The sequence below is a fragment of the Erpetoichthys calabaricus genome, chromosome 18 (genome assembly GCF_900747795.2).
Source record: "Erpetoichthys calabaricus chromosome 18, fErpCal1.3, whole genome shotgun sequence".
NCBI lineage: Eukaryota > Metazoa > Chordata > Cladistia > Polypteriformes > Polypteridae > Erpetoichthys > Erpetoichthys calabaricus.
In genome coordinates, this window is record NC_041411.2 from 74,871,361 (window position 1) to 74,885,734 (window position 14,374).

General features: G+C 40.5%; 1 protein-coding gene across 1 annotated transcript; it reads right to left on the minus strand.

Moving 5' to 3' along the window:
- Window positions 1-772: 772 nt before the first annotated feature.
- On the minus strand, window positions 773-12,583 carry hesx1 (HESX homeobox 1). The gene is made up of 4 exons (XM_028824206.2): window positions 12,331-12,583; window positions 5,065-5,237; window positions 2,696-2,797; window positions 773-1,002 (listed from the first exon to the last, which is right to left on the minus strand). The coding sequence occupies exons 1-4, from the start codon at window positions 12,455-12,457 to the stop codon at window positions 895-897; spliced, it is 510 nt and encodes a 169-aa protein (XP_028680039.1). The 5' UTR covers window positions 12,458-12,583; the 3' UTR covers window positions 773-894.
- Between the last annotated feature and the right edge of the window lie 1,791 nt (window positions 12,584-14,374).

Below are 14,374 nucleotides of genomic sequence, written 5' to 3' on the forward strand. Positions count from 1 at the left end.
ATCCAAGGACTCCAATTCTGTAATCAGAATTTTGTTTAGAGCATCGGTTTACAGATTTAACATGTTTTGCTGTCTTTTCTAATGCCATTTTGCTTTGGCAATGGCGTTGCTGTTTTATAGGTTTTGCGTTGTCTGTTTCCATGGTGATTTCACATGATGCACCGGGGTCACGTCGCTTGTGACACCATCAGTGTGGCAGTACAAAATTCATGCTAAAATAGTCACGAGCGTCCAAGAGTGGACCAAACTTAGACCAGTACTTATTTTGAAATTTGATTAGTGATATTTGAAACAAAGCTCTGTCTTCTGACTTTGATTTTTGGTTTACGATTTTTTACGTTTCTCTCTGGTTTGGTTTTGATTCCTGCTTTGCCCTTTGATTCCATTCTTTCTCCTGATCCTCACTCTTTCGTTTTTTGTACTGACTGCCCTTTTTACAGTCAGTACTTCGCCATGTGCCCATCTCCTTATCACAACAGTAATGAAGCTCCATCCGCTCATTCTGTGTGCCAACTTCACCTTGGTCAAGGTTCTGAGTAGAAGTTACCCATGAGTCCTTCTGGAAGCCATACTCAGACCAGGCCAAGCAGCCTAAGACCATGTTGAGACAGAAAGTGCCAACTTCATACAGAAGGCTTTCATATCAATAATTGAAAATCAAACAAGATGGTTAATGATGTTTAAATAGATTATTTCACTCATAGGCCCCAAACCTGATGAACCAAAACACATCAGTACAATATCTTTGAAATTTGTAAAAATATTTATATACAAAAAATATATATATCATGAAACACTTTAGCACACAAGAGAATAAATGGTGAGTCACATGAGGGCACACTCCTATATACAATGTGTCTTGGAGACACAGACATCAGTCCTGAAGCAGTTCCTCTAGCGTCCAGACTGTTCCTGCAGGTTCGTGAACACTTTCTTCACTATTAGAAACTGAGACTCTCTGTGTGACCTTTTAAGCTTTGCCCGGCGGTTCTGGAACCAAATCTGAAAAGAAGGATGAATGGTTATTAGAATTACTGTACTGGAGATGAGCATCTTCTTGGGCATTCTTTTTGAATAATATTTTACAATGTGCCATTTAATGTGAAAAGCTTTAGAAAAAATTGAATTCATTCACTGTGGATGTCAGTCTCCATCAAGGTCCTTTCACCACTCCTGTTGGTGTTTTTTAAGGACAGAATATCAAGACGTGGGTGAAAATGGGAAGTTCAATTGGGGAGGCTAGGGGTTGCATTGTTGCTTCATACATATTATGCCATCTTCTTTGCCTCATCTGACTGTAACTTTCGTGATACCCTTGAGTGATTTGCTACTGAGTGTGAAGTGGCAGGGATGAGGATCAGCACCTCCAAGTATGAGGTCATGGTTCACTTCTGAAAAAAAAGTGGATTTCTCTCTCCAGATGAAGGGGGGACAACTGGTCTTACTGGAAGAGTTAAGGCATTTAAGGATGTTGTTCATGAATGATGGAAAAAGGGAACCTGAGGTCGAGAAACGGATTGGAGCACCGATAGTTGTTCTACAGGCACTGTATCTGTCCATGATGGCGTAGCAAGAGCTGAGTCTGAAGAAAAAAACTCTGCCTTCCTGTTATTCTACATCCTTGTCCTCATCTACCATCATATGCTGTGGGTAATGACGAAAAGAATGAGACTGCAAATACACCTTCAGCCTATAAAAAGCAGATCTCAGCTTGCTGCTCCTCTTTGGTGCAAACGCAGAGTGGAAAGGCCATGTTTACTGATCACGGTCAAAACCTTACCACTGCAACATGTGTTCATATGTGTGTGTGGGAAAAGCTGTACAGTCAATCCAAACAAAATTATAACAAAAGTATGTCTAATTATTGACTTACCCTTTTATTTGGGTCAAACAGAGAGTGGGGGATTTTTACATTTGTGTTGTTTTTAATGCCTAGTTTATGTGCTAGCCTTTTTCTTTTTTCGCTTTGTTTTCAAAAACATGTATCATGTTGTCCATTCTTCCATGGATGTACTGTAACACAGGAATTAGGTGTGTCGCCTCATGCAGGCAGATAGCAAACATGTGCCTTGCCGCAGGCAGCATTTATTAACACACCAGCCTCGAAACCTGGTTTGTTTGTCTCAGTGTTATAAATGGCTAAAATGACCTCAATAGCTATGACGTGAGTTATGAAAAAGAATGAGGTGTACTTAGACTATGGTGGAGGAAGATAGCATAGACAAAGGGGGAGGCTGTTTGCCCTTTTCCTCTCCTTCTTAGCCCACAATACAATTACAGACGTAGCACAGAGATGGTAGTCGCAGGTCAAATGTATAACAGCAAATGAGTGACTAACTGGCTTATCATGTTTAAATATCCCTAACTGAGTGTCTCTCCTGTTTAATTCAGCTGTCACGTTTTTCTTAAATAAGGTCTTAATTGTGCCATTTTGGTAGAACTTTTGTCAAAAACAAAGTTTCTGAATAGTAAACCATTTGATTTTTTTTCATTGTCAATGTCCAGCATGTTGAGACCAGTTCAATTATATAGTTTATCTATTCTGTTATGGAGAAAATCCTTGAGTGTCATCATTTCAGAATTAACTTATTTTGTCCAACAGTTCCTCTTTCACACACAGATTCAAGACTCAGGCATTCTACTGTATTTTAACTTTGAAACATTTAGACTCTGGTGATCAATGAATGTAGCTTACTTGAATCCTGTCCTCGTCCAACTCCAGTTTCTGAGCGAGCTCCTCTCTAACGTCAATGCCAGGATAGGAGTTCACACGAAATACACTTTCCAGGACTTCGATCTGCACAAAAAAATAATGGCAGTTAGTCCAATGCACTCTTGAGAGAACAGATAAGGGTAGATTCTAATGAAATGCACACCCTTTGAGGCACAATGAAGAAGTGCTTAAGGGTTTGGGCCCCATAAAGTTTTGAGCTCCACTAGTTGTGATTAGCATAGTAGATGGGGTGCCATTGCCTTTGCTCATATTTATGACAGCGGACATTTTGATTGAGAGAGGCATGTTATCACAGGGGTTATCACTTGTGACTCACAACTTCAGGAGACTGATCTTGAATCCTAGCCTAGACACTATTTACAGTATTTGGAGTCATTGTATTCCCTGTGTCTGTATGGGTTTTTCAAAGGGACTTTTCCGGTTTTATTTCTGCATCTCAAGCATGTGCAGGATAGGTAAGTTATTAACTCTAAATTGTTCTGGTGTGAACATGACTATTAAAAACTAATAAAACCTCTGGACCTGACAGGATTTTAACAGTTGTGCTGAAAGAAATAAGAAACATCATCTATAAACCCTTATTAGTCACATTGGAGCAGTCACTTCATTATGGAGAACTACCTGAGGACTAGAAAGTTGCAAATGTGACTCCATTCTTTAAGAAGGCAGACAAATTGGATCTGTTAATTATAGACCAACAAGTGGTGCCATAACCCATGGAGACTGCTGTCTAGCACTTCGGGGGAGACAATGCCCTAAGCAAGCTGCCTTCATCTGTCCTTCAACATCATTGGCATTCCGGATCCCAGCACAGCTCTGGCAGGGATGCCAGTCCCTGCATGGCATCCTTCACAAACTTCATGAAAGATATGCTAAATAACTGCCAGCATAGGTTTATGAGAAGATCTTGCCATGTCAATCATTAGATCTTTTCATGTGGCACTTTTTGCCATTTTAACATTGGGTGTTTTTTGTCTTTTTCATTCTTAATAGTGAAACACGCTGACCAATGGTCCTAAAATAAAATGCAAGGAACGTACGCTTACTTATGAATTCTGAACACCTATATGCCGTGTCCTGGGGGGTTTATCAATTAGATGGGCTTCTAGGGACCATGTTTTAATTACAATAAACTTTTCTTCTCACCAGGTTGCTGCTACCTAAAATTTGTATTCATTTCCAGACTATATCAAGTTATAAGCTTTTGATTAAAACCAAGATCACAGTCCTAGCCCCATCTGTTTGTGAATAATCACGTGAGAGACAGACAGACATCTTTTAACTATGCCCATCTCCTGACCCTATTTGGCAAGTTTGGGTTTAAAAAAGATGGTAGGCTTGCCTAAGCTGTGACACAGCTGAAATGCTAGAAGTTTCTTATATTATTTTGAGACATTTTTGTTTCTACCATTACATAATCTCAAATCATTTAAAATGTGGGACCCTGAGATGAAACATCTGTACTGTGGAATGAGCTCCAAATGTTTGGAGCAATAAGCTCAAAATAAAATGATGTCTAAACTTGTATCAGATGTTTATCATCATCTGTATGATGAAACTGTGGGTTTGTCCATACAAATTCACAAATCAATAATGGTCACAACGAGCTCAGTCACACAGGGATGTACTCCGTGCACCTGATTGTAGATTCAGCTTTATCTGTGCCACTGACTAAAACAGTTTAAATCACACTGATAATGATTCCTAACTCTACACATTTAAGTAAATGTTTCCAATTTCTTTTGGCAGTTTCACAAATGTGTTAATTCTGTCCAATTGGCTCCTACCATTCCTCACAACCAATTCGAGCTGCTTGCTCAATCCACTTATGCATCCTTCATCCAGTCCAATTAAGGGGAACGGCAGTTGGGGTCTGTCTGGCAAGGCAGGAATCAGTCCCGGATGGGGTGCCGCAGGGCATGGTCACACACACACACACAGACGCACACACACACACACACAAGCACACTTGGCAATGTAGAGTCGCCAGTTAATTTTAGAGCATTGGGAGCCTTTGAAAAAAAACCCACACATGGAGAAAACATGCAAACCAGCCAGATGGCTAATGGTCTTGGATTCAAACCCAGGACATTGAATCTGTGAGGCTTCACTGTTTATTAACCACTGGGACACCATTCTGTACTCCATTCAAGCTGCATACCCAAATGTAATGAGTCTAATTCTTAAAACCCTGCTGTTATGTAACGGAAAGGTAGAGGAGTCCACAGTCAGTCCATAACATAACCTCATCTTTATCACAGCTTCACAGTACTTCTAATATACTGTGCCCCTGGGCACACTTGCCTTGTACCCGTGGACCAATTGTGTACCTGAGCAACGCTGAAGGCGGTACGTGGCCGGCGTCCAATGTACCAGTTGAGTGCCCGCTTGAAGGACTCTGAAGCCTGCGGCTCACCCAGAGAGCTTTTATCTTCAGCCATCTGGCTTTTGGGCACTGTAAATGTGAGTGAAGCAATGTCCTCCTGCAGTGGCACATCTGCCCCTAAAAGAAGAAGAAACACATAATGAGGAGACAATCAGGACTGACATTGGAAAAAATAAAAGAATTGACAAGTACTGGCATAAAAAGAATACAAACAAAACAGGCACTGGTATTAGAAGAGAAGCAACTGGATGGAGACTGGAAACAAGAAAAATCCACCTACCAATAAATTCTGACACAAGGCAGAAAATGAAACAATGAAAGCTAAAGCTTGGCAGGTGCTGGCATTAGGACATAAGAGACAAGGTGGATAATGGGAAGGAATATTAAAATAGTGCACAGGCATCAAGAAAAACAAGATTTAATAGATTCTGGCATCAAGCAGAAACTGGCATCAGGAAGTTAAAGACTAGAAAGGTACTGGCACCAGGAAAAAAAAAATTAGAGATAGGTACGGATAACAAGAAAGGAGAGCGTGGCAGTTCTTGGTATCAAGAAAATGAGAGATTGGGCATACGATGGCATGAAAAACAAGCAAATGATGTAGATGTAGGCATTTTAAGAAGAGTGGACAAATATTATATGAGTAGCCAGGTGTTTGAACTACGATACAAGACTGAACAGATATTAATAATCAGACCAGGCAGTACTGGTATATTAAAGAAAATGCCCAGCCTCTGGAAAGAGTAAGAAAAGACTCAACATACTTACTGGCATCAAGACGTAAGAGGATATGTAGTCCCTGATATCAATACTGGAATACAATGGGATGATACTGACCTTGGCTCAATTCTCAAATGGCTGTCTGTGTTCTTTCAGTATTCACACAGAGTGGTCCTAGAGACCAGGAGCCTTCTCCTGAACAAGGCACGGACCAACTCTGGACCCTCTACCCTCTACTCCACTAAGTGTGTTAAGTCGGCTCGAGAACGGGTGATGTAATAATTGGTAAAAACGCTAATGCGCAGAAAAAGCCAGCGTTTGCAGAAAAAAATAGTAAAGTCATAACCGCCCTGTGGCGCAGTGGTTGGCACTGCTGCCCCATAACAGTACAGTCGTGGGTTCAAATGTCAGGTAGAAGCTGCTAGTGCTTACGATGTCTGCGGATACTGCGGAATTCCTCTTAAAATATTTTCGTATTACTTTACGTGCACGCGTGGTGAACTGGAATGCGGTTGGCTGGCGCGCACGGAGTTGTACCATTTGGGAAGAGGTCGCCTCCTTCTCCCCTACAATGGATACCTGCACGCAAAGAGGGGTTGTACTACTTGGGTAGGGGAAGCCTTTTTATGGATTTAGTAAATGCACGTGTCCAACCTGCAGGGAAAACCTGGGGGTCGAGCTGGCAGCGCATGCTACCAACCACTTTTCTCCTTCTCCAGGTATTTATGGGAAATTGAAAATGTGTGCACCGAAGCTCGAGCAGGAGCAGCCTGTCGGGAAATATCCCGGTGTTCCCAATGGCCACTCTCCCCGCTCTGCGGGTATATGTACGTGAGATTGTATTGATGAAATAATGATATAAATGGTCGAAGAGACTTGTCACTATAACCAACAACTGTGTCGTCTTCTGTCTCATACCTTTAATGTATCGGAACTGTTTGGAGATATGCTGGAAACAAAAGTAACATAATATAGTAGTCTTGCTGCTGGTTTTACTTCCATGTAAATGGACGGGGTAAACAATTAGGTATCGAGTTAAGTTTATATTATGATTCCGTGATGTTCAAAACGTCGAGAAAATATAATTTTAGCATGGTGTCTGTGGAAAAATCGAAATTGATTTTCACGTCTTAAAATTATTGTGGCTCCGCAGTTTGACGTTATTGTATGTATCCACTGATACAAACTAAACGTTTAGTGGAGTAATTTAATGCCATCTGGGTGAAAATGAAAGGTTGTTTTTGTGATGTAGTGTGTGCTACAGATTACAATTTTATCAAATAATTAAATAAATAAATCAGCTTCCATAACCAAAAATAAAAGAACAAAATCTCCAGCACATACTGGAAAAAAAACAGTTTGTTAACCATCTTTGCGTTTTTGTTTCTCACAGTGCCATGGTGTGGGAGTCATCAGAAACAATGTACAGCGTTGCGGCATACGGCGGTCGTTATGCAAATACACTAACTTTATGCAAATTCAGATTTCTGTGCCATTATGACTTTATAGCAATACAACAATTATCTATAGAAACAGTCTTGCACATTGAAACAATTCATATTGACAGCTAAAATACTGATTAAATGTAAGTTTACATGTAATTATCTATTTAAAATCATTATTTTAACCATTTATTTTAACCATCCTTCCCCTGTCTGGGGTAAGGCGGGCGGCTCACATGCGGCGTGAGGGTGCAGCGCGGAAGGCAGCCTGTTGACTCTGTGGCGAAGGTAATTCCCGTGGTGGGGTTGGAGGGGATGTGGTATAGCGGGTCCACAGCTCAAAATTGAAAGGGACAGTTTTAATAGTTAATCGTTGCACTCGTTGGTTAGAGGGGGGCGTGGTAGTGTGGCCTGAGCGGTTCACGGGAGCTTCGTGATGCGGGCGGTCGTCGCTTAAGTGCAGGGGTGAGGAATCGTCCGCATCTGTAATTGTTGCCGGGAGCTGCTAATCGCCACACCTGATCCACGTCCCCATAATATATAATAGAAGCATGAGGAGGATGGAAAGGAGAATGAAAGAGAGAGAGAGAACGGGAACGGAGGTTAATGGGAAAGACCTGCGTGAAACACCTGAGAAGATAGAAGGGATAACAAAGTACAGCATAGTTAGTTCTGAAAATGAAATCCTTAAAGTGTGGAATTCTCTGCCAAGTAATTATAAGTCAATGAAAGCACTTCGGATTGCTTTCCTTATTTGTTTGCATCATCTTATGCTTGTGAGCAGCTGTTTTCAGTTGAATTATATCAAATCTGGCACAAGAAGTAGACTAACAGATGACCTGAGTGCTGCATGTGTTGCTCTCAAACTTACAAAGTATGAGCCAAGGTTAGACAAATTATCAGCAGGCATACAGCAGCAAAAATCACATTAATTGTTTAAAAGCATGCCAAATTCAGACTTTTACCTTTCAATAAAAAGTTGTTTGTATCATTGAAAGCTCCGTTATTGTGTTTTTCTTTTAAGACAAAAGATGTTAAAGTATGAGTTGTTTTTTTCTAAACTAAAACCTCAGTATTCAGGTTAAATTGCTGTGTTGGCGCTTTGCGATAAATAACTGGGTTTTGGGTTGCAGTTTGAGCACTCGGTCTCTAAAAGGTTCGCCATCACTGGCCTAGGGGATTAATATATATAATCTCAGACAAGTTTCCATCAGTGTTCCTGTAGCCCTGATTTCACTTTTAACTGCCATCTTATCTCTTAACACACATATTAGTGAAACTGTAAGAAAATACACAAACCGGAGATGTCTCGCAATGCAATATGGACCAGTCCAAGTACAGGTTTATAGTAATGACAGAGGATTACACAATATTGTGTGATTACACAGTACATTTTTTCAATATGTTATTTTATTGAGAAAATTACAGTTACAGCTACTCCTGTAAAATGCTGGCAAGTTTTTAGTATACACTCTTAAAAATAATGGTGCCAGAATGATTCTTCAGACTGATGACACAGGGGAACCATCTCTGGTTCCTAAAAGAACAATCCACATGAATGTTCCAGAAAGATCCGTTATTTATTTATTTAAATCTGTAACTGGTAACATAATGCACCGATGACAGCACATCTGTACAATACCAGTGGGTTGCCAATTTTCCAAGGACTCTCACTTGTGTTTTGTCCACATATTATGGACAACTATTTTATATGCAACCAATCCTTCCTAGAATTAAATGGTTCTTTGTCAAGCAATGGTTCTACAAGTAGCCACATGGCACAGTAAAACACCATTAAGGAAACGTTACTTTTAAGAATGTAGGGTAGGAAAAAATGCAAACAATGATCTGTAGATACAAGACAAAGCTTGGAATATGTCCATGTTTTGCTTAAAAAAAGCTTCACCTAGTCAACCCATTCATTTTCTAATCCTCTTATCCACCACAGGTTCACCGAGAGCCGCACCTTTTCCAACAGCTTTGACTTAATTAAAAGCTCACAATTAACCTAACAGGCAAATCAATGCAAACAATGTTTGGGCTGGAATCAAGACATGGCAGCACCATCCTGCCCCTGAGTAAACACCCCCACCAGGCATTTCACCTGACGGTCATGAACCACTGCAAATGTCACATTTCATTTTTGGACCACTACCATTTCTTTAAAAATGTGGGATTCTGCAAGTTTGTTGTTTAAAAAAAGTGTCAGAATTGGTGTAGCATGATATTGTAAAAAAAGGGAAATCAGAGAGAGAGAGAGAGAGAGAGAGAGAGAAAGAGAGAAAGAGAGAGAGAGAGAGAGAGAGAGAGAGAGAGAGAGAGAGAGAGAGAGAGAGAGAGAGTGAGTGAGAGAGAGAGAGAGAGTGGTGCAGTGGTGCTGCCTTGTAGTAAAAGAGATTGGGGTTCCTGTCTCAGGTGCTCCTCACATGAAGTTTGCATGTTTCCCTCATTTATACGTGGGTTTGCTGCAGTTCAGTGGCATCATTAGGGTTGGTGTCAACCAGTGCAGTATAACCAATGCCCTGACAGGCCCCTAGGTGACTTTATGAATAGACCTCCTTTAGACTAGTTAATCATACAAGACATCCCCCCTTGGTGGTTTCAGCCCGAAACACTGCACAAAAATTTTATAGACAGTCGTTTGGGTGTCACCCACCTCTGGTGGTCTGAAAGTGACACAGCTGCTCCGTTTTCCTTCCACATGCAGGTCAGGTGAATTTGCACAGTCTAATGTGAGTGTGGTCACCCTGTGATGGAGCGGCATCACATTCAGTTGTTGTTCCTGCTCTGCACCCACTGATAGCTAGGATAGGCTCCACGACCCAGCCAGGGGTAAGCAAGTTAGGAAGATGGATGGACAAATTACAGGCGGAAGGCATAATGATTAACTATTGGACTTGAATGTAGAGTTGTTTTTTTTGCATTCAATTTTTTTATGATGTAGAGTTTAAATATTACTATTTTTCCCCTCCTGGTACTCGAGTCTTCTTCGCAAGTTCCAAACACATGCTTCTTGGTATCATAACTCAAAACCAGCCCTGTATGTGTATGTTCAAGATCTTGTTGCATTAAACTGTCCAGGATTGTTTTTTATTGTTAGTTTGGTGGTGCACTGGATTAATCAGTTCGAAAAAAAAAAAAAAAAAAAAAAAAAAAAAATATATATATATATATATATATATATATATATATATATATATATATATATATATATATATATATATATATATATATATATATAATAAACACATATATATACACACACACTTTTTTATTATTTTTTTATATATATATGTTCATAGGTTTGAATCACAATTTGATTATCTGGATGGTTGCCTACCAGGTAACGCTTGTGGTTTGTCCTCCAGTTGGCAAATATATATATAGATATATATAATCAGTTTGTATAAAAAAAATACACAACAAAGATCTGAGGAGCTTTGGAAAACAATAACCAAAAAAGTCTTCCCAGAGAACCTCATGTAGGTAGTATGGTGGACTTATCATAACATTCTGCACACAAATGAAAGACTGGCAGAAAAGAATACAACAAGAAGTTCTCTCCACTCAAGGGCTGAGTGCAGTCAGAAAGAAACAACAGAGCACATGATCTGGGAATGCAGGGTCACTTAAAAGATATGGAAAAAAGCAAAGGGATGCCTTCTATCAAAAGACAAACTAAGTCAAGAATTAGGTAGACTGAAGTGGTATGGACATGTGATGAGGAGAGACAATGAATATGTGGGCAAAAGAGTGATGGGAATAGGAGTCCAGGGAACAAGAAAGTGAGGAAAGCCAAAGTGGAGATGGATGGATGGATAAAGTCAAAGAAGATGTGAAGGAAATGAACTTGACTGGGAAGGAGGTGCAGGACTGAGCTGATTGAATAAGGTTGATCAAGCAGATTGATCTCACATAGAAGTGGGAAAAGATGAAGAAGAAGAAGAACAACAACAAAAGGGAAAAGCCTTAAAGAATGGATAAGAATAAGGTGGCACAGTAAGGAGAACATGGGTTCATGTCCGGGATCCTCAGTTTGTGGAGCTTGCAAGGCACTTTGAGTAGTGAGAAAAAGTACTATATAAATATAAAGAGTTGTTATTATTAAAGACTCTTTATGGAAGGCAACATGAGCTGCCATAATATCAGTTAAACTGTACCTTACAGGTAGCAAAAGACAGAAAGATATAAGGAATGAAACTCAACATCACAGTAATATTGGAACTTTTTTTTAACATATCACATTCTACTTTTTAGGTAATAAAGAATTTTAAGAAAATCGATAACACCCACCGTCCAAATGAGCTATGTTTGAAATAATACAGTATGTTATAAAAGGGGAACTGAAAGAAAAAAAGTCCACTTTTTAGAGACAAAAAAATTGGTTTGAAGTACGAAAAAGTGTCACAAAAACACAAAGATACAGTAGATATAAAAGACTATAAGCCTTGAAATTGATATTTGATATCTACAACCAAAAACGCGTGACTATTCCTAGCGAGGAACTGGCGCCCCCCGGTCCAGGGCTGGTCCCCGTCTTGCCCGCACTACCGATAAGACCCAAATGGCCCTGACCAGAATAAACAGTTTACAGATGGATGGCTGGGCACCTCTAAGATTGGAAGCTGCGTTAGATCAACATTAACAGATATCGGAAGGCACTGCATTCAAAATTAGGAGAGGTAAAGCTGGCAGTAAAAGAAAGAAAAGTACTAAAGACTTGATGGAGACAGATGCGGAAAAGGTTATACGAGAGAAAAAACGGGGCAGAAACAGAAAAAGGAAAGGCGTTAGGAAGACCTGAGAAAACACGAAATAACTACATGGACACAGAACTAGACTCCAAAGACCGAGAAAAGCAGGTGTGGAAGGAGTGATTTTAAATAGACTGACCAAGAAAAGACGCTATATGACATAAGGACCGAGTTAGACATACAAGTCTGAAATGCACTCTGAAGACTGAGATAAACAGAACCCTTCTACACACCGGTGCGTGATAAGCGGGAGTCACAAGCAGTTCAGAGACGCCCCGCGTGTCTTATACATACCCGTCCGTGCCCTGTGTTGCTTGCCCGCTGAGGGGCATTCATCTGTCGCCCTGTCGAGTCCTAGAATGCTCTCGATAGTGAAGGTGCTTTTTCTGTCGTTACAGCCAGAGAAGCCAGCGGAGAGCATAGCGACGAAGGAGCTGCCGGTGGCCAGGAGTTCACAGCGGCCACTCTGCCATTTAAAGAGCGAAGCGCTGAGCGGCTCTGCGTCATGTTAGCTTGTCAGTAGGGAATCTCCGCCAGGAGGCGTCCGACGGCTTTGTTCGCCCACTCGCAGGTAAAGAAGGAAGACAACAAAGCGCGTTATCTCCGCCACCCAGAGGAAATTCTCAGGGTGTCATTCCGCTTTTATTTTAAACCAGTTAGGTATAAAATTAGCCTAGATGAGATTTAAGCTTTAATTGAAAAAGGTTTTCAGTGGAGGCACACTATTAAACCAGTCATGTTGTAAGTAATCTCATTTGGGTAAAACATTCCAACATGCAAATTAAAAAATAATAATCTCTTAATAGTATTAGGATAATCTGAATGAAAATGCTCCGGTTTCCCCTTCATATGCATATGCAAAGGTGAATGTGGTCAAGTGAAGACAAAAGGCCTGAGCAGAAGCCGTGCCCTGTGGGATGGAGCAGTGGGCTTGAAGCCATTGATGGCGCTCCCATCTGCCCAGATTACCTGCCGTGCCAGCTTCCCAATCAACAATTTACCTGTTTATTTACTTCGGTGAAGAAGAAGAGGATCCGCAGCGCTTAAGCCGCTTCGCGCCTTCATAATTCTCTGAAAAGCCTGCCTTTGTTTTATTTTCTATCAAAAAGAAACACAAAGTATGTTTTTGTAATGAAATTATACGATTTATTAATATTCTTACATTTGTGTTTGGGCTAAGAGACCGAAGATGAAGTTTCTATGAATACCAATATGCCTAGTTTTGCTTAAAAGAGCTCCGTGAATACAAATTAACGCCGAGAAGATTAAATTACAACAATAGGGCTTGTGTTTAAATTATTTCATAGTTAATTGTGCTTTTTCGATGCATAAACATTATGACAAGGAACAGAGGCGATAACTTATTTATCCATCCATCCGTCCATTTTCAATATGGCTTATGTCCAATTAAGGGCCCTGGGAACTGTCAGGCCAGAACTGGATGCTGGAACACATACTCAGAAATACACACATTCACATGCACACAGACCTGCACACACACGCACAAATGCGTACAAACAGGCACACACACACACTCACATGGAAAAACACACACATACACGCACACACACACATGCACAAACACACATGCACGTACACAGGGACAGTGTGGGAAGCTGTGGGAAAAAACAAGGTGACACAGGGCAAACACGCAAACTTCAGAGAAGCATTAAAACTTCCAGGATCAGATGCCATTTATCCTTAAGGACGTTCATGAGTGAATATTAAACCATTGGCACATATTTTTTGAAATTCTAGGCACTCCTTGGAAATTCTTAAAGATTGGAAGCTAGTGAACATCATCCTGTTGTATAAAAGGAGGATCAGGCTGATTCAAGTATCTACAGGCCAGTAGGCTTAATGTGCATCGCCCGTAAATTAATGGTAGGTATTATTAAGGAAAAGATTGAGCAACACATGGCCACAACATGAGCGTTAGTCAACAGTCGGAACACAAGGAAGCTCGTGTTTCACTGATATGCTGGAGTTCTATGAGGAAGCAACAAAAGACTGTGATAAGAGAGGTGCACAGGATAGGATTTCTCTTGATTTTCAGAAGGCTTTTGATCAGATGCCACGTGAGGGGTTAGTGACCAAACTAAAAGAAATGGGAGTTCAGGGCACAGGCGGGTACAAACATAGCTCAAACACAGGAAGGAAAGGGTTATAGAGGGGGGAACATTTTCAGAGTTAAGAGATATTTAAAGTGGTGTCCCTCAGGGGTCAGTGTTTGGATCACTGCTCTTTTAAATATACAGGTGCTGGTCATAAAATTAGAATATCATGACAAAGTTGATTTATTTCAATAATTCCATTCAAAAAGTGAAACTTGTATATT

Coding starts and splice junctions, on each gene's coding strand:
- hesx1 (XM_028824206.2), bottom strand. CDS start 12,457: ATGCTCTCCGCTGGCTTCTCTGGCTGTAACGACAGAAAAAGCACCTTC. Junction 5,238..12,330: donor GCAACACAGGGCACGGACGG/GTATGTATAAGA, acceptor TTCTTCTTTTAG/GGGCAGATGTGCCACTGCAG. Junction 1,003..2,695: donor TGGACGAGGACAGGATTCAA/GTAAGCTACATT, acceptor CCTTCTTTTCAG/ATTTGGTTCCAGAACCGCCG.